This window comes from Sapajus apella, unplaced genomic scaffold, assembly GCF_009761245.1.
Source record: "Sapajus apella isolate SASKATOON/1434 unplaced genomic scaffold, GSC_monkey_1.0 scaffold54, whole genome shotgun sequence".
Classification (NCBI taxonomy): domain Eukaryota; kingdom Metazoa; phylum Chordata; class Mammalia; order Primates; family Cebidae; genus Sapajus; species Sapajus apella.
Window position 1 is genome coordinate 15150886 of NW_022436994.1, and position 24135 is coordinate 15175020.

Sequence of the window (24135 nt, forward strand, 5' to 3'; positions counted from 1 at the left end):
CATAACCCAGTCATGCCACATTTTATCAAGTGATAAAAATGACTTACCCCTTCTGTTTATAAATGACTTGGCTGCTTTTTGAATTTCCTATTTCTAAAGTTGGATTGAATTGTTACTGATAAAACATTATTCCCTCATCTGTAGAAACAGCAGCTTCTGTTAAAATCTGGATTGTCTTGAAAGAGCTTCAATTTAATATAGTCATTCAATTTTAAAGGGATAGAATCATCTTTAAAACCTCATAAGAAGACATTATTTGCATACTCAGGTTAACTCAGAAATATAATTAGTGTCATAGGGATATGATTGCCATGTGTGGACTGGCAGCTCATCAGCTACTCAAATCTGATACTGAGTATTGAAAACCTTGGGTCCCAAAAGAACAGGGGCGTGTCAGATGTTAACTCTTTGCATTGAACTTAACTGAGGCTTTATCTTCCTTTAAATTTGTTCTTATTTTTAGGAAAATAACACTTTAACGAAACTCTGTTTCTGTTTTTATTTCGCTCTTTAGTTGTCTTTTTATAGAGCTTTTGTTTGTTTATTTATGTATTTACCTGTTTTCTCGTTACATGACATGTGCTTCAGACTCTGGATGATTGTGGTTCTTTTTCTCTCGGGAACTTCATTGAGCTTTTCCGTGTCAGATGCTGAGTTTAAAGTAGGTTTCCGCTCTCATGGGCTCATAATTAAGTGTCAGAGACAGGCAGGAAAGTAAGTAATTGTTCCGAAATAGGAATGCTTGGATAGAGAGTGATGTGGGCACACACACGAGGGATATGCCATCCTACAAAAAGGAAGTTGGGGGTCTTCCCAGCGGAGGCGATGCCTGCATTGAATCTGATGGAAAGAGCAGGAATTTGCCAAGTGGTGGGGGACGGGGACTGTTCATGGCCTATTCTAAGCCAAATATATAGAGCTAAAGAAAACATTTCAAAAATCCAGGATGGTTAGAATCTTGTGAATCTTTTGGGTCTGGCTGGAAATGTGCATGAAGAGATAGGTGGAGCCTCGCAATGAAAAGTGGCTTTATCAGTAGGATGATCATATATTTTACTATTCAAATGAGGATGAAAGGGCAGCTCTTAATGATTATACCTGGACAGCAGTGACAGACACTGACAAAGGCAAACTGAGATGTAAGGTCATTCTGTTTAAAAGCCATATTAAGGAATTTAAACAGGATAGCAACTTGTGTAATTTGCTTTTAGAAAATTGACTTTGGGATTAGCAGTGTGGAAAATGGGGTGTTGGAGATGATGAGCATGTGTGGGGGATGTGCATGTGGGGCTTGTTTGGAGAAGTGGTGTCCATTAAGAGACCATCTGCTACAGCAGTGGGAACAGGATGGATTTGAGAGGTATTAAAAGAGATAGAAGGCTAGGACTGAGTGACTTTTGATTGCTTGTATGGGGTGTGAGGGAGAAAAAGTGCTCTGGGTGACGCTTAGTATTCTGGCTTAGGTAGCTAAGTGGGCTGAGGGTCATTAGGTGAAATCGAGAATACAGAAGAAGGCACTGGTTCTGGAATTCACAGTTTGATATAGAGCTGTAGAGTAGTTGTTGAATGTGAATATGCAGCTCTAAAGAGGGGCCTGAGCTGGATTGAAAATACTGCTGTTTAAGAGGCAGGCTGAGGTTTTACAGCTTGGAAGCGTGACTGAGAAGCTGAGTAGAGGCTGGGTGTGGTGGCTCACTTTGGGAGGCTGAAGCGAGTAGATCACCTGAGGTCAGAAGTTTGAGACCAGCCTGACCAACATGGTGAAACCCCATCTCTACTAAAAATATAAAAATTAGCTGGGTGTGGTGGCGCATGCCTATAATCCCAGCTACTTGGGAGGCTGAGGCAGGAGAATTGCTTGAACCCGGGACATGGAGGTTGCAGTAGGCCAAGACTGTGCCATTGCACTCCAGCCTGGGCAACAAGAGCAAAATTCTGTCTCAAAAAAAACCAAAAAAACTGAAGTTGTGAATAGAAAGGCAGGAAGGAAATGAAGAGAATGGAAGCCAATAGAGGAGAGTTTCAGGTGCCAGAAAGCCATGAGGACTGAAGGGCATACACTGACTTTGAAGCTGAGAAGGCGTTGGTGACCTTTCTCCCAGCAATTTTGGTGGTGTCATTCAGGTAGAAGATCCACTTCTTGCCTATTAGTAAATGGAGAGAGAATGGAAGGAAATAGGTAGCCATTCCTTTTCATACCTTGGATGATTGGTTCCTTGGAAGTGTCTTTTCTCACCAATTGGCAAAAATGGTAACTTGAGCAAGAGAATATTGAAGCATGTGTGTATTTTTCACATCCACGCTTGTGAGGAATGAAGTACACTTGAGGCTGGCCATCCAGGCTTCTTTGTTGGTTGAATGACTGTCATGCAATTTAAACAATATTTGTAACAATAACAAAAATCATTTCTTCTTTATTTTGTAGTCTAGTTCTGGATTCTTCTTAGGTATTTACTCAATTCTAAGTGTAGTTGTTAAAAAATCCACAACCCTCAAGGTGTCAATATTTTAACTTGGTTTTGAATAAGAACAAAAGGGGGAAGGAAGACGATTTACTGCCCACACAGTGGCGACTCTCAGCTGTTCAGGAGCAGGAGAGCGAGGTCACCTGAGAAACTTGTCTACTTCAAGTGCAGGAGCAGTGAACTGGACCAGAGAGTGGGTGGGTCCGGTCCCTTTCACTACCTGTTCTTAATATGCAAACATTAAATGGTTTCACAGTTTGAATGAAGGAAGTCATCTCTTCTCACTTTTAAATGAAAGCCGGCAGCCTGCCTGGTAATTAATACATTTCTGTTTGCGAATGGGGACTGAATTTTTCAGGGTCTTGATTTTTGCTTCTTTCATTTTACATTTAATGTTTACCGTTGCATTACTTTAATTCTGAACTAGTTTTTCATTATATGTTTAGTAAGGATTGTTTCGATTTTTTATGTTGAACATTTAAAAATCTTCGTTTACTTAACATTTATAACGTATCTAGAATTTAATATTGCTTTGAAGTCTGACTAGGAGTGTATCCATTATTTTTTCTTGTAGGATTTTTTTGTTCAGTCTCTTTTTCTAATGGTTTTGAAGATGGTTCACATGAGAGCTAAAGTCTTCTCCCCCCATTTCCTTAAGAGGAAGCAGATTGTAATAACTGTCATCAAATACTTTCCCCCCCAAACAGTGTGCAGTGGATTCATGTTTTTATATCCTATTTTTTGGTGGGGGTGAGTACTGGTGTGCTAGGTAAGAATGATGGATTTCACTTTTGTCATCAGGACCAGAAATAACAAAAATATAACAAAAAATAGAAAAATAACAATAGTTTACTTATTTTTTTACTCAATTGTGTTTATATAGCTTGTTGTTGTCACTGCTGAGGAAAGAGAAAGTTGAAAGGAAGCAGTGGTCAGCAGCGTCAGTTGTCACAAAGCAGTCAAGGATGGGAAAACTGAAAGAGCTCCCCATTTGCTTCAGTCTCTGAAGTTCTTGGCAACCTTAGAGCAGTTGGCAATGGAAGGGTTGACATCAGCCAGCTGCCTTGCTACTCAGAAGTGACGGTGATGGGAGGCCCTAGAGCACTGACTGGATGGCTGTCCTGGGGAACTGGCTGGAGCCCTTCTGTCTAACGTTTTGTATTTACTGAACCTATATTGTGGGACTTTTAAGAAAGCTTCACGGAAGTTCTCCGACTTCAGGGTTGCTTGTTTGATTAATTTATTCTCCATCTTGAATCAAAGAAGGGCTTAATGCTGGAGAGGAAATAGAACAACTGAAAAGATTGGAGAGTTTATAGTTAAAGAATGCACAGGGAGGGGAGCATCATACATTGGGGTCTGTTTTGGGGAACTAGGGGAGGGACAGCTGGGAGTGGTGAGTTGGGGAGGGATAACATGGGGAGAAATGCCAGATATAGGTGATGGGGTGGAAGACAGCAAACTACACTGCCATGTATGTACTTATGCAGCAATCTTACAGGTTCTTCACATGTACCCCAAAACCTAAAATGCAATAAAATATATTAAAATACACACATACACACACACACACTCTCTCTCTCTCTCTCTCTCTCTCTCTCTCTCTCTCTCTCACACACACACACACACACACACACACACACACACACACACACACACACACTGTTCTGGCCAGGCGTGGTGGCTCACACCTGTAATCCCAGCATTTTGGGAGGCTGAGGCGGGCAGATCACCTGAGATCAGGAGTTCGAGACCCCCCTGGCTAACATGGTGAAACCCAGTCTCTATTAAAAATACAAATAAATTAGCTGGGCATGGTGGCGCATGCGTGTAGTTCTAGCTACTCAGGAGACTGAGGCAAGAGAATTGCTTCACCATGGGAGACAGAGGTTGTAGTGAATCGAAATCACACCACTGCCCTCCAGCCTGGGCGACAGAGTGAGACTCTGTCTCAAAAAAAAAAAAAAGAAAAGAAAAAAAAATATATATATATAATACACACACACACACTGTTCTGGTTTAAGTCAGTGAAAAGTAAGTATTTGTGTTTTGTTTTGTAGATGTGTAGAAAACCTGTGATTAGGTGTGTTTTTCATAGGCTTCTTAAATCCACATGGCGGTCTTGCTTCCCTCCTGGGTGTATCATCAGTGGAGAGTAAAATAAGCAGTAAAATGAGCTTTTCCCAAGTATGAAAGAACAGACGTTTGCTTTTCACACATGGAGTGTAAGTGTGGTGTGCTTGCTAGCTGTGACTAAAGAGCATGAAGCTGCATAGGCAGCCATGTGGATGTTGTGATTGCTAACTAGTGGGTCTCTGAGAGAACGAAAATGAAATCCTGTCTTCTGTTTCTTATTCATTCCTCTCTGTGTCCGTGGGGATGCAGCATTTTTGAAGGAATCAATTATCCATTTGTTAGTCAGAGGAGCCTTACAAATTATACATTAGCAGATTGATTTCTTGGGTTCACTGTTGGGGGACTGATAGCTTAAGGTGGGATGATGAGGAGTGTCAGGGGAAAATAAGTTGCCACAAAGAACACCATTAAAAGCTGCTTTCGAAATGACCGTGAATTTATTCCTAATTGAAGAGCTGACATAATCCATACTAAGTGTATTTATTTCAGGCATCTTACATTAGGTAATTGATTATCACATGAGGTGTACATGTTGGTAATTTTGCCTTTTCTTTAAATTTAAGAACTTGAGACCACCTGTAGTGGACTTAGATTTAGAAGATATATGCTGGTCCTTGCCCCCTCCTGCTTACTCAGACTTCTTTTTTTATTCCATTAAGGAAACATTTTTGTATGTTCTATAGTGTCAGCTTGACATTATTGATTTTTGAACAAACTCACTTATATTGTCCAGAATTCCAAACATGTCTCCATTAGTAATAAAATTGTAGCTAATGGAAAATATAGCTGAGGCCATTTCTCTCTGGCCTTCTTTCCTCTGGTCCGTTTCTCTTTCTTACATTTATTCCAGCATTTTTGCAAACATACACCCCAAATTGTATGTTTAGGTGTGACGTTTTCTGCTCATTGCTCTTATGGTAAAAGGTTTAGGAAAATCATTCCATTTAGCTGTGCAGAATCTTGTACTGGAAGACTTCCCTCTATGTTTGGGAATATCCTGAGCCCTTTCTCTCTTTCCCGTTTGTTTGTTTTTTTGTTTTTTTTTTCTGTCCTATTACTGTTTATAGAAATGGCAGATGTACGTAAGGCATTTGTTTCTTTTGTAGGAGAAGTGATTACGGATGCCAGGCTAGTTGCCTGCAACATTGACAGTTGTAATATTGAATCCTCTTGTTTATTTGTTCTTTATTAAATGTTACGGAACTGCTACAGAAATGGAATGTGCATAGTGATGGTACTCAGTTATCACTCAAAAATATGTGTGTAAGTTTTTGGAATCGTGGTTTTAAATATTAATATTATTCTGGTTTCTTTTTGTTTTTAGATTAATGAATTTGCTAACTTGCCATATTTTAAAACTATCTTCTGATTAGAAACAAAAAAATATTTTTTTGTAGAACTCTAGTAAAACATAGCAGTAACCTAAACAATAATAACTTAGCACTCAGATATAACCAATGCTAATATTTGGGAGTATCTGCTTCCAGTCACATAGTTAAGACGCAAATATTCTAAGTATAGTAATATTCAGCTAACCTGGAGTTAACCAGACGTCACGGTTTGAGAGCACAGTTCTCCCGACAGCCAAATCTACCTAAGGCTTCTGACACATAACTGCAAGTTCTGGGGATTCCCAAAATCACCCACATGTTTGATAGGTAGGAGACTCACAGAACTCACTGAAAGCTGTTATATTCATGGTACTTTATTGTGGGGAAAGGATACAGGCCAAAAATCAGCCAAAGGAAGAGAGAACATATAGGCTACAGCCTGATATGTTTTCAAATTTAAAGCTTCCATTGTTCTCAGAATGTGCTACTCTCCTGGCACAGGTGGGTGCTAACCAGAGAAGCTCACCTGAGCCTCAGTGTTCAGGATTCTTATGTAGACTCTATTTCACAAGCGTGATTGATTGAAGGTTATTCATGTGGTTAATCTCAGCTGCCAGGTTGACTAATACCACTCTGACCCAAAGTCCCCACCCACTACATGATTGGTCTTTTTCCTTTGTCCAGATCCCACGCTAATATGATTGGGTATGGCAGGCCTACCCTAATGTCTGGTCTGGCCAGCCCTCTGCCTTTAACCTGAGAGGTTCCTGTCTGTTAATGGAAGCTAAGGGCAAAGGCTGGACCACTCATTGAACAAAGCTAGATACCTTAGTACATAACACCTTTTTGTTAAATTATAAAAATTACTATTTAGATGCTTTGCTTTTAGAAATTTAGGTAATTTCTGTTTCTTAGTATCTTACAAAAGATATTTGTCGTGAAAAGGCCCTTCTGAAATAATCTTTTTACTTCTCTTTGATCATAATAGGTAATGTATATTTTAAAGAATTTTGAGACACATTTTCAAATACCCTTCAGAAACATTTTCCACATTTGAATTATTATCAGCAGTATAAGATGAGTATCCTTTTTTGTGCTTCTTTGCCAAAACTACTATTTTAAAAAATGTTTGCTGATTCCAAAGGTAAAATATATTATTGTTTTGGTTTACTTTTTTTTTTTTTAATTAAATCGACTCATGTTTTTGTTTGCCTACAATTTATGCACATTGTTTACTTGGTTTGATTTTGGTGACTAAAAAATTCAAATTTCTTCAAAAATCACTCCAAAGAAAATTTTAACAGGTACAAAGATATTTCAAGTCTGCATGACAAGGAGTAAATATCCTTAACCTATAATGAGTTCTTATAAATCAGTTTAAAAATTATGGACATCTTGAAAGTAAAATACTTTCTGCTTTTGAATTCATTCTTAGAACTAACAGCCTAAGACTGCAGTTTTTACTAATGTATTAACTGACTTTTCTCTCCAATTCTCTTTAAAGTGACTCAAGAAATAGGAAATGTTTATACTTTCACTTTGAAACAGAGAAGGCAAGACTGTAGTAAATAATTAAGTGCTAAATTATGTGATTGCATTGATTTTGGGGAGGCATAAATCAAATATACTTTATAATAATTTAAAGGTAATTGCTAATAAGATAAAAGTAGATGAACAACATCTAATTCCTGGATAGAAAAGAGAAAAGAATTTGAGTAATATAGCAAAGAATAAAAAATGAAATGGGGAAACATAAAAACTATAAAATAATGTTGTAACTAAGCTAATACTAAATTAAGCAGATATGGTTACTATTAATAAAAGGAAAATCACCTTAGTTTTGAAAGATACATATTCCACAAAATGATGAAAGTGAAAAATAAAAACGTGAGCAAAATACACAGTAAAAAGCCAAACAAAAATCAAGTGTGTTGGCAGTAGAAATGTGATAAAAACTAGAATTTAGGGTAAAAGAGCATTTACCAGCAGAAGGCATAGTATATTGATTACATTTACAAGTTAAAAGGAAGATTGAGTGTAATCATTGCACCCTTTGACATGCCAAATTATAGGACATCTAGTATCTGGACCAAAATTCATTTGAAATTCAAGGATAAATGAACAAAACTACAATTGGAATGAGAAGTTTTTAAAACCTGTTTTTATTAGTCTTTGATAGATGAAGAAGAAAACAGTAAATATATAGAAAAATTAAATAATATAAATAGCGTGATTTAAAAATACATGTTTTGAGCCTAAAATAGAGAATATGAATTATTTTGAAATTATATCTTAGGTTACAAAGAGAAATCATTAAATTTCTAAAAACAGATATTATGCAGACCACATTCACATTCATGCTAGACTTTATTAATAACTAGATAAATAGGCAAATACAGCATCACCATCCTGGGAAATGAAACAAAATAAGATGTTACTTTTCTCAAAAAGGAAATAATTATTGTAATCACACATTAACTTTTGTCCTTTGGTTTGTGGCCAATGATAAATTGAAAGCATTTTATTATATGACTGACTAATGAGCAGTTGTAATTATTAGGCAGTATATTTGTGTCTAGAAATTACAAGATGGTAAACAAAATTGTTCTAAAGTAAAAATGGAAAAAATTAAGGAATAATAGTAAGAAATAAAATAGAAAAATTTTAAAATAAAGCAAATTGATGAAAGTATTGCTTCTGCAAAAAGGCCAGCACGGCTGATAAACATCTGATAGTGATAATCAAAGAAATGAAGCAAAATACTTATAGCTGTAAGAGAACTGTGTATTTGCAAATATGAAATAATTTATAGATTTGCTGTATTAAATGATGTATGTATAAAACTCATAGAATAGAGCCTGACCTGTAATGACCATATAGTAAATATTAACTTAGTAGTAATAGTTTTGCTATATATTATTAGTAGTGTTAATATTGGTGTTATTAAAGAACAAAAAGTAAAATAAAAGATATTTTCATCACTAATGAATTTGAAATGTGCTATTTTTTTTTCTTGGAAAATATAAATGAGCAGAATAGAATGAGAACTTTTGAATAGCTTGACAATTAAGGTGGGAAAAAAATGAAAAAAAAAACCTCAAAATTTAAGAAATAACCCATTAAAGATGTTAATCTCAGACATTTTCATGGGCAAGTTCTTTTTTATCTTCTTAAATTTTTGATGTTTATTGTGAAATGTAACTTTGTTAAACATATAGTCGTCAAGCCAAGTCACAAAACTACCACTCTGTTGAAAATAGACCATGTGACCCTTCCTGATCACAGTGTTCTCTCTTCCCCTCAGAGGTAACCACTATCCTGACCTTTATAGTAATAACTCTCTGACTTCCCTGTTTTATTTTATTAACAACCTGTTTGTGCACCCACCACACAGTCTAGTTTTGCCTATTTTTGTATGCTGTGTAAATGGAATCACATTACGTGTCAAGAATGAGGAAAATATGCTTCTTGTGATTGCTGCTCCTGGAATAAAACTGTCAAACAAATGTTAAGTCCTCTCAGAAAAAACATATAAAACTTTATTTAGAGATACTGAATAATACCTAAATAAATGAAGAAATGTTCCATGTTTGTGGATTAGAAGATTCAATATTATAAAGATAACAAAGGGAGAGCTCTCAACATTTTACTATTAAGTGCAATATTTTCCTAACCATTCAGAAGATACCCTTTAAGAGATTGAGGAATTTTTCTACTAGTGTGATGAAAGTTTTTTTTTTTTTTAAACCATGAATGGATGTTGAGTTTCATTAAAAACTTTCTGCATTCATTGAGGTAATTCTATGATTTTCTTCTTTTATCAATATAGAAAATTAACATTCATAGGTTAAATCAGCTTTGTATTTTTAGAATAAACTTGTATTTTCACCATAAGCTGGCTTTGTGAATAGTTTCTTTAAGATTTTTTCATTTATGGTTATGGGTAAGATTTACTTGTAATTTTTCTTTCTCCTAATATTCTTGTTGAGTTTTGTTGTTATAAGGTTATCCTGGCCTGGGAAAATGGGTTGAGGAGCATTTCCTTTTTTTTTTTTTTCTTTGGAAGAATTTATGTTGAATTGGAATCCTTTATTCTTTGAACATTCATGAAGTTAATATTCTAGTGAGTGAGTTTGAAAAGAAATAAGTAAATTATATATTAAGATAGTGGTAAGTGCTGAGGAGACAAAACAAAAGTAATGAAGGAGTTATGAAATGTTTGGGTAAAATGTTGAACTTTTAGATTGGTTGGCCAGAGTCTCACTGAGAAGATGATGACCAGTGCAGAGTAGGTGGAAAAGCATTCCAGCCACAGGGTGGACAAATGCAAAGGCCTTAAGGCTGGAGAAGCAGCAAAAGGTCGTCAGGACTGGAGTAGAGAGAACCAAGGGGAGAGAGGATGAGGTCAGAAGTTGGAGGGAGGGCAAGGGCCAGATAATTTAGGAATGTCAGGTCATAGTAAAAATTTTGGCTTTTTTCTTGAGAGGAGGCCATTGGAGGGTTTTAAGCAAAGGAATGACTCTTATCAACCACTTAACAGTGTCACTGTGCAGGCTTGTTGAGAATAGATTTCTAGGAGATTTGTGGCAGGAGAAAGTCACCTAGTTAGGAGACCATTATGATGACCCATACTGGAATGATGGACCAGGATTGCAGTTATAGGGGTGGCAAAATGTGGTCAAAGTCTGGATAAATTTCATCAGAAGAGGTGGAAATGAAGACAGAAATCTAAAGTGGCTTGAAAGTTTTTGTCCAGAGCAACTAGAAGAAGATATGCAGAAAGCATTAACTGAGGTGGGGAAGATATCAGGAAGAGCCCTTTCCAGAGAGGGAATATCGAGATTTTGGTTTTGGGTATGTTTTAGGTGAGATGCATGTTAGGCATCCAAGTACAGACATAAAATAAACCGTCTTAGATATTGGTCTGGAATAGGGAGAGAACCAGCCTGGAAATAAAAATGTAGGAGTCATTCCATGGCCTGGATAAAATATTGATGTTTTGAGTATAGATGTAAAAAGAAGAGGTGCAAGGAATGAACCATGAGATGTGGAAGCCAGGAGTTATCAGTGGTGCTACATGCTCCAATTAGGTGAAGTAAGTTAGGATTGAACAAGGACCATTATGTTTAACAACATTGGGGTCATTTGATCTTGAAATTCAAAGAATAAATACTTGAGAAAAGCCAAGAAAATGTGAAAAATTGTGACTGAGACTTACTTGATATCAGAATGTACTATGTATACCCTCTATAATTAAATCAGTACTGAATTGGTATGGGAATGGACGAAGAGTCCACAATTGAAAACTCAGAATATTATGTCAATGTATATAAATATTTACCCTTCAGGAGTAGAAGGTCGAGTACTTAATGAATTGGGCTAGCACAACTGGGTATTCATTTGTAAGAAAATAAAATGAATTCTGAAATATGAAAGACTTATATGTAAGAAATAAAGTAGTAACCATTATACAAAAAATAGGAGACCACATATACAATGTCTGGATAAATATTATACCTCATACCCTAAACATAGAAAACAGCTCTTATAGATTGACAAAACAACAAACATGTTAATAGGAAAAAATGAGTAAGAGAAGTGAACAAGCAGTTTACAGAAGAGCAAATTAATTGGCCAATAGACTTAAGAAAAATGCTTAAGTTTATTAGTAGTCAGGGAAATGAATCAATGAATATTGATCGTTGGCAGAAAAAAAGTGAAAAAAAAAAAAAACCCTTCTATAGCTAATAGAGGTGTGTGGGAGAAAGGATTCTATTACCTTAGAGGTATGATATTTTCCCCCCATAATATTGCTAATGTGATGGCACAAATGGTTTCCATTCAGTGAGAAACATGTTGTAATGGAAACTTTGGTTTATTTGCACTTGGAATACTATGGTGTGGCCTAGCCCTCAGTAGCACTGTGGCTTTAGACCACTCACATAAATTCTTGAAGCCTCATTTTCCTCATTGTGAGATGGAGATAACGAGCCTTAGCTGACTACTTTCCTCTGGGGTTGAATAACAGTTCATGTGTATGCCAGGTCTTTGGAAATGCTATAATGTGATTTACAGAATATTAGGATAGGCCATGAGCTTTTCAATACCAGAGTCCAAGAATAAATTACATAAACATGTATATAGAAAGAAAATCTGCTGAATGTAACTTGCAGTAAAGAAGAGCCTTGTAAAGATGTCTTGGTGTCTTAGTTGCTTTCATTATTGGGTCTCAGTTTTCTAAGCATAGAACAATGCTGTCCAGCAGAACTTACTGCAGTGATGATGTTCTCTGATCTGTCTGCTTTCCAATACTAGTCACATGTAGTCATTCAACATTTGGCATGTGTTAGTGCAACAGAGGAACTGAATTTTTAAGTTTTATCGAATTTTAATTTAACTATCAATTTTAAGGGCTACAGTACCATATTGGACAGGAAACCTAGGCTGCACACACTTAATAAATTATAATTTGAGGCAGCTTACAACCAGATGCCAAAAAAATTACAATCAGAGGTATGTGGAATTTATATTTGCCAAGACTAAAATGGATATTTTAAAAATGTTGTTTGATGAACCCAAGATCCGAATAAGGAAACTATTAACAAAAGATATTCAATTTGCAGAAGGAATTTATTCAAAGACTGTAGGAGTTGAATTCAGACTTCTCAGCCAGACGTCCGGACATGCTGGCCTAGGTGCCTCCCCAGATCAGCTTTTGCTTTCTTTGTAGATTCCTTGCTGCCCCGTGCAGTGTTCTTCGTTCGTCTCAGGTTGTAGCCCTGGCTCCTCTCTTTTCTCTGTTTTGATTCCCTGCTATGAGCTTCAGTTTATTCTTCTACAAAATGATCAAATAGCTATCTGCAAGGACCTTTCCTCTTCTAACATTCTAGGAACTTTAAGGAGCCAGTTTATTTTTCATGGACTGCATCTCAGGGGTGTTGCTTGTGCGGTGATTTAGGGATCGAGATGAGAAGGGATTCTGTAGCCAGCAGTCTCATCCTGCACATGGAAATGTCTTTCAATAGCATCAATCAGTGGGTGGCCTTTTTGAGGTCTGGTGTGCCCTGACCTTTGCCTACTTGCTCTGAGATATTTTCCAGTTGAAGATTCTACATTCAACTTTGTGTATTTATATTTATTTTATCAACAGGACAAACCATCTTAAGACTAAATATTTTTAAAAACTACTTTGCAAGCTCATGTTGTGTAGCTGCTGTAGGCTTACTTTTCTTCTCGTAGTTTGTTTCTACTGCACTTTATGTAAGATAGTTGGAAACTTGTTATTTAAGAAGAAAACAAAGAGCTTACTCTGTTACAAAGAGCAAAGACATTTGATTATTGATATATATTTTCCTGAAGTTTTACACACCTTTTTTTCTTTTTAGAGTCCTGTGAAGATAAATCAGATTAGCTTGGATGAAAGTGGAGAGCACATGGGCGTGTGTTCCGAGGATGGCAAGGTATGGCAAGGATGTGGTCATGCTGAAGGTTCTGCTCCGGTGCCAGCCCCAGGTGATCGGAACAGCACCTTGCTTACTGTATACCTGCATTATGACAACCTTGATTGTTCTTTCTGAGTATTGAACTTGCTTCTGATTGGTCATAATTAAAGTAAAATATATTTTGCACAAATGTGCCTTAGGAAAAGTAATTACAAGAATGTCAATAATGTAACTAGTATTAAGCTGATTAACAGCTGTGGCAGGGTGACGTGTCTCCTTAATCGTTACTACTGTGCCACTTCTACTTCAATGACTAGACTGCAGTTCCGGCAAGACAGTAGTTTAATGCTTTTTTGCCATAAATCCACAAAATTGGATTTTGTGGGCTTGATTTCTGTGGGCCAGTGGTTTTCATTTTCACACACAAGTTACGAATGTTTCTCCTGAATTATAGAATCTTTTGATAAGCAGTCATAGTTTATCAGAAGAATAAAGTGTCTTAAAATGGCCACATTAAATAAATGTAAAATCAATATATGTACAGTTTTCTAAAAACCTGGCACCTACTTCCTCAACCAAGGACATACATCATTTGTGCAGTATATAACTAACAGTTATCAGTGCTTCTTGCCAATGTTGAGCTGTGATATTTAATGGTTGTGGTGATTGATTTTCCACTTATAAGAATGTCTATTTTGTTTTTAAGTCAATGGAAATCTTTTCTAATGTTGGTTTGCCGTGATAAAATTCTAATGCACAGTGTATTTAAGCCACTTTTCTAAAATAACAGTTTGAGAGAGTGCGTCAAGAATCATTATAGATCTTTACATATTTCTTAGTGAGTAAAGCAGATTTCCTAATCTAATTTTGTATTTTTTATGTGCCCTAATTCAGTGGGCCATTAAGATGGGTAAATTAAAAACAGTATACTCAGTGTAAAAGAAATATACCCATTTAATGTGTTAACAAAAAGCAACATGAAGTCTCTTGACATACAAGAATGCATTTTATATATCTAAGCCTAATGTTTCCCAAAGAGTCTTTTGAAACAGTAATTGGAATACTAGTGCTTTTCAAAAAGCACTGTCAAATTTTACAGTACTTTCAGAAATTCTGAGATTGTCATGATTATCAGAGAGAGTTGAGGGAGGAGTTGGTTTGTGCAGAAATTGAGAAGAATTATCCATACCACCAAAACATTTTTTGTGTTCATGTATTTGTAAAGAAAGATAATCTTCATTTTGTTTTCTTAAAGGTGAGGAATTCCTTTTGGGCTAATATCAATTTAATGGAACTAATTTGTTGAAAGATAGTACTCATTTTTTAAAAAATTGGAAATGAATTTTTACTAAGTACATTAGGAATTTCTAGAGCTTTAAATGTTGAAGAATTATTATTTAATGCACCAAAGTGGAATATTTTAGCTATTCCATCTGGTGGATAAGATGAACCTCAGATACCTCATGTACCCTTCTTGTCAAACACCTTTGGTTTCCTAATTTGGTAAAATTTATAGCTGCCTTATTTTGGTGTAGAACTATGATTTATTTTGAGAAGTGATTTCCCATATTTTTATTAACATTGATAGAATTGAAAATAAATCTTTTAGTACACATACTTACATGTAAGCTACCCGCTTACCGTGGTTAGTCAGCATTGTGAAAGTTGAGAAGCTAGTGTAGAATGACCTGGTAAAGTGGTTAGTGATGATAAAAACATAAAGATATTACAAAAACAAATTCCAGGTACCTAAATCTAATGCATCTTTAAATAGGTTTTGTGGGTATTTTTCCTTTCTTCAGTGTTTTAAGGCTCCTAGATAATTATTTATTAGGTTATTTCAAGGATAACCTTTGATATTTGCATTCAGTTTTCAAGTCATAATTCCAGCAGTTGTTTAAAATTTACTCCTTTTATTCAGCTGGTGCTCATTTTCAATCTTTTTTTGTCATGACTTTTCTACACTGGAGTTCTACATTTTGAGACATACACGTCAATCGTGTATATGTGTGTGTGTGTGTGTGTGTGTCTGTGTGCGTGTGTGTATCTAGTTTCAGTTTACTGGCATATGTTTTTAGAAAATTTTAGGATAAGTACATACAAGGTTTATTTTGGGATCTCTTGCATATGTTGCTTTCATATGTAAACTATAATTTAGTACAAAATTTTGGGTTGGAATATTTTCTCTCAAAATTTTTGACATGTTGCTCCCTTTTTTTCTGACATTTATTTTTGTACACATGTCTGAAGCCAGCCTACTTTTATTCTTTTCTAAAACCTTTACAATTTGTTTTGGTTGTACCTTGGAGCTTGGACTAATAATAATAATTACAACAAGAACAACAACAGAAATACATGGTCTGTGTAATTCAGTGTGCTAAGTTATGTCTAGTTGTGGTCTCTTCATTAATTTTGTCTGGAGCATAGTCAGTCCTTCTGATCCATATACTGAAGTATTGTTTTTATTTCAGAAAAGTTCGGTTATAATTTTGATGATTGTCTCAGTAGCAATTGTTTTCATTTCTTCAAAGAAATTCAATAATATAAAGCTGAAGGCAATATCACTTAGAGGCTAAGAGCATAGCTCTGTATTCCAGCTGCCTGGGCTGGCATTCCCACTCGCTGTTTGAAGTTGGGCATGTTGCTGGGCCAGGAAGTGCCTCCCTCTCCTCAGCTTGGCAGCGGGAGGCCCCTGAAGAGCATTGTGAGGTGCAGGGTGTGGTGAGCTGTCAGTTATGTATTAATTGTGTTTATTGCTAACCATTTGTTTTTAATCCATTGCAGTCAGGCCTCTTCCTGTCTCCCATTCTTGTACCTGAACTTTCCAAGGCAAGAGGGTAAATGGTTAAGCCCTATTTACCCTTCTCCTCCTTTTGGCACTACATAGGTTGTGTGGAAAATTGTTCATTCATATCGTGTGATGTCTCACACATGTACTTTGCTTTCTCATTTTTAGCCTTATTTTTCTGTGTAGCCGGGGAGAGTTTCTCTATTTGCTGATTCGCTTTTCTTCCAAAGTGAGTTTTGTGTCTTACTACTTCTTGGATTACATTTTTATTCCATTTTGCATTTTTAATTTTTCTGAAATCTTTCCCAATTCTGTTTTTATATCAGCCTAATATATATATAATCTTTTAAAAATCACAACTTGTTATATGCCATAGAGTGTCAGGTGGTGTTGTCTAGTGGTTAGCAGTAGAATTACCCTGTCACTATTTAGCTGTGTGATGTCTGGTTATTTATACCTCTCTGTGATTCAGTCCATTTCTTCCCCTGTAACATGAGGATAATAATAGTACCCACTTAATTATTAGGAGGATTAAATGAGTTAATATATGTAAATTGCTTGGAATAGAACCTAGAACAGAAGAATCACTTAGTAATTGTGAGCCATTATTATAATCGTTGTTGTCATCTTCTTATTTTTCTGCTCCAGGTTTATAGAGGTCTGCTCTTCTTATTGTGGTTGCCAGTTTTCTAGTTTTTCTTTGGTTTCTGGTTAATATTAAGATATTTCTTAAAGCATGGTTTTTCTTCCATTGAGTCTTTGGAATGTTCTGCAGGACTTTTTAAATAGATCTTTACTATGGTTTTGTTTGATTGTTTATCCATTCCAGAACAGGGAAATCTCTTTCTGAACCTGGGTTAGCAAACAGACTGTCTAACTTGCCCTTGCTATTATTTTGGGTATTTTAGAATCACCTTTTTAGTTCAGTAGCAGGGGCCCTACACTGAGTTCAGTTTCCTGTAACTAGATAAAGGCAGCTTTCTGGGGGGAACTAGAAGCTTCTGTCATCATTCTCTGGTCTCTGATAGTCAACCTGTGTGGAGAATTTGAAAAGCAGCAATCTTAACTACCAGAGTCCCTTAAGCTACCAGTGGAGGTATAATGACCATTTACATGATTACCCTGTTGTGATTTTTAATGTGTCGTTTGAAGTGGTAGTTTGAGAGAGGCTGTTACAAGGGAAGTCTAACTGGGAACGTCCTATAGCACTCTGGCCACCTCCGTCATAGTCTCTGCATCAGGGCTGTTGCCCAGTGTTCTGGTTGGCAAATACATAGAGTTTCATGCTAAAGTGCGGAATGATTACATCCCTTCCTGTTTCATGAGGGTAGGTTTTCTCTGTTTTGGGTAATAAAACATGTACCACATACTTCTAAGGCACTCACATGGCTCTCTGGTTTGTAGCTAATGAGAGCTCCCTGAGGACTTTGCAGGAGATTGGCTCTATGGTCAAGTGTTACGAATTTTCTCTTTTTCTTCATTAGATATTTGGTTAGCAGGTTCAGGGAAGTTGTTAGGGCTGCTACAGGAGATAGCATTTTCAAAAGTGTCCTCTCTTGTAATATTTAATTATGTGTTTCTTTTTTCTTTCTTTTTTTTTTTTTTTTTAAGAGTCTTGTACTGTTGCCCAGGTTGTAGTACAGTGGTGCAATCTTGGCTCACTGCAATCTCCACCTCGTGGGTTCAAGCAAATTATGTGTTTCTTATCTCAGATGAGCTCTTCCCAAAAGCCAAGGGATTCCCTTGACAGATAAGTGTGATTTTCACTGACAAAATGGCAAAATAAATAAAGAGGAAGAAAGAGGGGAAGTAAATGAGAATTGTTTTGGATTTTATTAGCTCAGTAGTATAATGGGACCAGCTAGTTTGGCATGTCACGGTAGTGAAATGAACCAAAACATTGAAGATTTTACATATTACCCTTGTGCTAATACTGATAAAGCTTATGAGATTTGTCTCGTGAAATTATGTTTTCCATGTTGAAATGGAATATAAGAACAGTTGAGGAAAATATTTCTCAGACAAACATAGTAATAGAAACTGACCAGAGAGTTCTATTCTGGATTTGCCACCTTCAGCAGCTACTCCTCCAGCCCCTACTGTGGGTATAATAGTGACATTTTTGCTTCTGGAGAATTCTCAAGGATAATGATGTGAATCGGTATGTGTTTACTACAAACTTGTTTGATTTTGTTCTCTTTTTTGTTCATTCCTCTTTATTACTATATTATGGTGCCTTCAATATGCATTTTTAATTTTTAAAGGGATATGTATCCATGGCAATTCCTAATTTAATTTTCAGCATTACATCCACAATACCTGTATTTATCCGCTCATTTACTGATCTGCCAGTCTTTTTCAACAGGCTTATGCATTATTTGTTTACATCTTATATATTTTTCTGCATAATAGAAATAACTTTTTTCTAAAAAATCAACTTTATCCCATCTATAAGGCAAAAGGACGTTTATCCATTTGAATGAATAGTCAGCTTCATTTAATTTCAATTTCTGTCATAGAGTGTCCTTAATTCAAAGTCTGATATTCATATTCTTTTCAGTTTGACAAACATTTAAGGCTTTTTAATTTTTTTATTGTTATTCTGTTCTACTCTTCTTACACTTTATGTAAAAAGATATATTTCTTTTTTGCAAATTTCAGTTGATCCTCTATAAAAGATAACATGTAGAAAAATAGGATTTAGAACATCCAGATTCTGCTTCTAACTCTTCTGCTTATGATTTTTATAACCTGAGACAAGTCATTTTTCTACAGAATCATCTGTTCAACAGGCATAATGGTGTTTGCTCTCAGACCTAGCAGTGTTGCTATATGAACCAAATGAGGAACAGCAGAACACTGTCAATTGTGCAGACCTTCAAAAACATCATTTCACCTTATCAGAAAGTTTGACTTCATTTGTTTGGGACGGGATTTGGCCATTAATATCCAGAGATTTTTAACTGTACAGGCATGTTTGAGAACCACTGTGGTAAAGCATGTTGAAGCATTTAGAGATGTAAGTAGGTAGTAGTAATGTGAGACCTAGTACAAGACCATGCTGTTCATGATCTTATTGTACTGAAAAGAAACAGATTGTGTTAGAAGTTCAGCTTGCTTGTTAAGCAGGTGTTCATACTGAGGTAGCTTCACCAAGGTGGGCACTTGTTGATCCACTCTATTAAGATTCACATGATTTAGGAGCTTTCTTCCTTTCACCTGGTTTTCTTAGATTTGTTGGGGTACATCAAGTTAAACCTCCCCAGATAAAGTGAAACCCTGAATGCAGTGTTTTCCTTTTCTACTTTTTAGCCATTATTTTATAAGATGTTCATTGTATTATCCTGTGATGTATATTTCCATAAAGGTAATCACTTTATGCCCTCTGAACAATGAGAAGCAAGGTGATGGGGGGCGTATGTGTATTTGCTGTGTCAAGAATACATTTCAAGAGCCAACCTTAGGGAAAATGAAATTCCCTCTGTTTTACATTATATCATCTCCTGTTTGTGGAACCCAAATAACAAACTTGGCACAAGCATATGAAAGCAATAGTTACAAAATGAATGTAGTGTCCCAAAAACTTTAACTTTTAATGCTTTATCTCCAAAAATTATGACATAAGTGAATTTCATGCTTGGACTTGAAAGAATGAACCACTCAGATCTTACCAAGATTAAGAAGAAATGGAAAGTTTGAGTAGTCCTGTATCTATTTTTGAAATAGAATTTATAATTAGAAACCTTTTTACAAAGAAAATGTCTCCATTTGTGCTACCATAACAAAATAGCTTAGACTGGATAGTTTATACATAACATAAGTTTATTTCTCACAGCTCTTGAGGCTGGGAAGCTTAATATCAAGGTGCCCTCTCTGCTTCCAAGATGGCACCTTGTTATTGTGACTTCACATGGTGGAAGGGATGAATGATGTGTCCTAGTGTGGCAGAGGCAGAAGAACAAAAGGGCTAGCTAGTTACCTCAAGCTTGCTTATAAGGGCACTAATCTCACCCATGAGGGCCCCACCCTCATAACTTAATCATCCCTACTTCTTAATACCATCACCTTGGAAGTTAGGTTTCAACACAGTGAATTTGGGGAGAACACATACATTCAGACCATAGCAAAGCTATAAGACCTAGATGGCTTCACCAGTGAATTCCTACAAAAGTTAAAGAAGAAATAATACCACTATTCTAGAAACTGGAAAGACAGTGAATACATTCCAGTGTTAGGAATTAGTTCTCATTGGCTTTAGTACTATTTGTTAGCTCCAAGCATTTGAGATCTCATGGAATTCTCATGCTGAGAGTGTAAATAACCATCACCTTGGAGGTTAGGTTTCAACATAATGAATTTAGGGGAACACAAACATTCAAACATTGTCATGGTGAGAGTGTAATTAATTTAAAACCACGTTGTGAAATGGTTTGCCTATTAAATGTGAACATGCATATAACCTGTGACTCAGCAATTCCCTTCCTAGTTATATACCCTTCAGAAGTATGTATATAAGTGCACCAAAAGATTCATAAAGAGTGTTCTTAGCAGCATTATTCATGATAGCCTCAATCTGGAAACAATCTAAGTGTTCTTCAATGGAAGATGGGGATGTGAATTGTGATGTATTCACACGTTGAAATAATACATAGCAACGGCAAAGAACCAACATCTACTATATGCAGCAAGTGTGGCTAAATCTCACAAAGAAAATGCTAAATAGTGAATGAAATAAATTAGTGAAATAGAATATGATTCCTTACTTATAAAATTCTAACACCAGCACAACTTATCCATGGCAATAGCTTTGAGGCTAATGATTAGTTGGAGGGTGCTATTTACTGGAAAGGGAAACAAAGGAGCTTATTGGGTTCTATTTCTTGATCAGAGTGATGGTTACAGGGATATGTTTGTGTCATAAAAATTTGTCAAACTACAAATTTATTATTTGTATTCTTTGTAGCATGTGTTTTATATTTCAGTTTTGTTTTTGTTTTGCTGTTTTTAAGTAAAGCACTCAGAAAATATACTAAGTGTGAATAAAGTAGCCTGGAACAACTTTAAGGGAGACACTGATGAGCAGGACATTAAATCTTTCATTTCTGCATTCTCAGTAGATTCAGCATAAGGTTGTGAATGAAGTGTAGTGCACCTAATCTCTTACCACATTGACCTAAGTGATTGGTTTATTTTATATATATGAGAGACTAAAAAAAACTTCTGTTTCCTTTAAGGGTTCAAAAAATAGTTCTTTTAGGGATAGCTTATGGAAGTTTATAAAAGAATATTAATAACTTGTTCATATCTGTTTCATTGTTTTAATGGCCTACACTTAATAAAATTTGTGATTATTGAAGGGAAGTCTAACCATGGAATGCTTATGAAAGCCTAATTGCAGCAAAGTACCCTCACCCTGATGGGATTTTTTTTTTTTTTTTTGGTGACTGAGTCTCATTCTGTCACCCAGGCTGGAATACAGTGGTGCTATCTTGGCTCACTACAACCTCCGCTTCCCGGGTTCAAGCAGTTCTCCTGTTTCAGCCTCCTGAGCAGCTGGGACTATAGGCACATGCCACCACGCCTGGCTAATTTTCATATTTTTAGTAGAGATGGGGTTTTACCCTCAAACTCCTGGCCTTAGGTGACCCATACACCTCGGCCTCCCAAAGTGCTGGGATTACAGGCGTGAGCCACCACACCCGGTCAGTGGGATTGTTTTCATTAGATATTTAATAGAGTCATAGGGCCTTAGAATTATTAACCATTTTACTTTTCTTATTGATAGTATGTGTTCATACTGACTTAGTAGCCTTCTCTGTTGCTGTCATGATGAACTGATACAATCCATTTTCTTTTTAGGTACAGGTATTTGGACTGTATTCTGGAGAAGAATTTCACGAGACTTTTGACTGTCCCATTAAAGTATGTATTCAGCAAGTTTTACCTTTTCTAAGGGTTTTCTCAAGGAAGGCAATGAGGATTACAGTAATTTGAACATTACCACTTCTGTATTAATTTTGTATCTATTCAACACTTCATATATATTGGGTACTATTTAGATGCTGTGAAAGAAGATAGAATGTATATTTTGTGACTGTGATCTCAGTCTGTCTTCAGGGGGCTTTTATTATAGTGAGTTAGATCACACACACACACACACACACACACACACACACACAGAGAGAGAGAGAGAGAGAGAAAGAGAGAGAGAGAGAGAGAGAGTCTGTGATGAAAGACTCAAAGAGGTAGAAACAATATTAAGCATTCCAAAGCTGAAAGGAGTCACTTTTATCTGTTCTTGTCAGTGATGGCTTCACTGGTGGAATGATGTTTAACTTGGCTTTAATAAATGGACAGGGACTGATGGAGAAGCTGGCTTTCCATGTGGGGAAATAAGGTAATAGAAATGGAGAGGCTAGAAAGTTCAACTTGTATTCAGAAAATGGTAAATAGTTTATTTGGCACATAAAAGACTGATCTCACAAGAGAATGTGGAGGAAGATTGGGCTGGCTTTGCATTCAGGCTAAAGAATTTGAACTCCATTTGGTAGATAAGGAGAAATTACTAAATATTTATAAACCAAGGTAAATAAACTGAGCTGTTTTAAGAAAATTAATATGGTGACTGTATACAGCATCGATTGAAGGACAGATAGACAAATGTCAGGAGGACTAGTTTTAGATAACAGTTATGGCAGTTAAAGTGTCTGTTATAGTTGTTGAAGGAAGAGGTCATTTATTTTTTTCACTTGTTTATTCAAACATTTATTGACCAGTAGGAAAAGGAGAGACAGGGTCTGATGTATGTTTTAAAAAGTTAAATTTGCCAGAATGGAGGGAGATTTAAACAGGAGAGTGATTGGGGACAAGACACAATTTAGAAGCATAATATAATACCCCAGTCAGGGCATTAATGAAAAGAGTGACAGTGAGTGTTCAAAATGGAGTGGATGAAATGTATTTGGATCACCTGTGCTAGACAGACTTAGCAAGCCTTAGTGATGGCTTGGATGAGGATGATGAAAGATGGAAGAGCTCAGGGTCAGTTCAGGTTCTTGCTTTGGGATTGGGATATGGGAATGCCATCACTTGCAGTGGGGGATGTTTGAGTAAGGACATGGCTAGTTTGGTCTTGAGTTTAGAGAAGTGTAGTACATCAGGTGAGGATATTATGGAGGTTTTAGGAACATGAATATGGACCTCAGGATGGAGATTGGTTCGTAAACACAAACATGATAACCACAGTTGAATAAGTTGAAGCCATTTTAAAGATATTATTCAATTCAGAGCTGTAGAGTGAGAAGACTGATGGTGGAATTCTGGAACACTAGTTTGAAGACTTAGGCTGTAGAAGAAAAAAACAGCAAAGGAGTCTAAGAAGAAGCAGTTGGAGGGACTGGAAGCAATCCCAGTGAGTAGTGTCAGAGAAGCCAGAGGAGAGAGAGTTTCTAGAAAGAGGAAGTGAGGGTGTCAAATGCCGTGTGAAGATTAAATAGGGGGAAGGACTGAAACAAGGGCATTCTACATGGTAATTGTGAAGTTACTGGTGACCTTACCGACGACCTTTTCACACCAGGAGGGTCACTGTACGTGAAGGAGTAAATTGGAGGTGAGGAAGTAGAAACAACCAGTAGAGACTGTTTTTTCAGGAAATTTGGTAATAAAGAAGAGAGATCATCTGGTAGAGAGAGGGGCCGTGACTAGGGAAGATTTCTGCCGATCATATTTTTGTTCATGGCAAAACCCAGTAAAGAGAAAAGGACTAAAAATAAAAGAAAAAGAATGCTTCATAGAGCAACACTAAGCAATAAGATCAAAGCCTAAATAGGGAAGATAATCTTGGAAAAGAGTCCTAGACCCTCTACCCGTGAAACAGGCATGAAGGAAGTGGGCTGAGCCTAATTATTGCAAGTTAGGCAGTGAAGGAGGAGCACTTGTGGGCAATGACCGCGATGGCTTTATTTTCTTACATC

The 24135-nt window shown here is 36.3% G+C and overlaps 1 protein-coding gene across 1 annotated transcript in view; it reads left to right on the forward strand.

Moving 5' to 3' along the window:
* VPS41 (VPS41 subunit of HOPS complex) overlaps window positions 1-24135 on the forward strand; it is a 179172-nt gene that overhangs the window by 65245 nt on the left and 89792 nt on the right. The window contains exons 5-6 of the mRNA XM_032244456.1: window positions 13318-13392; window positions 22022-22084. Coding sequence (XP_032100347.1) covers window positions 13318-13392; window positions 22022-22084 — 138 coding nt within the window. The remainder of the gene's footprint in view (window positions 1-13317; window positions 13393-22021; window positions 22085-24135) is intronic.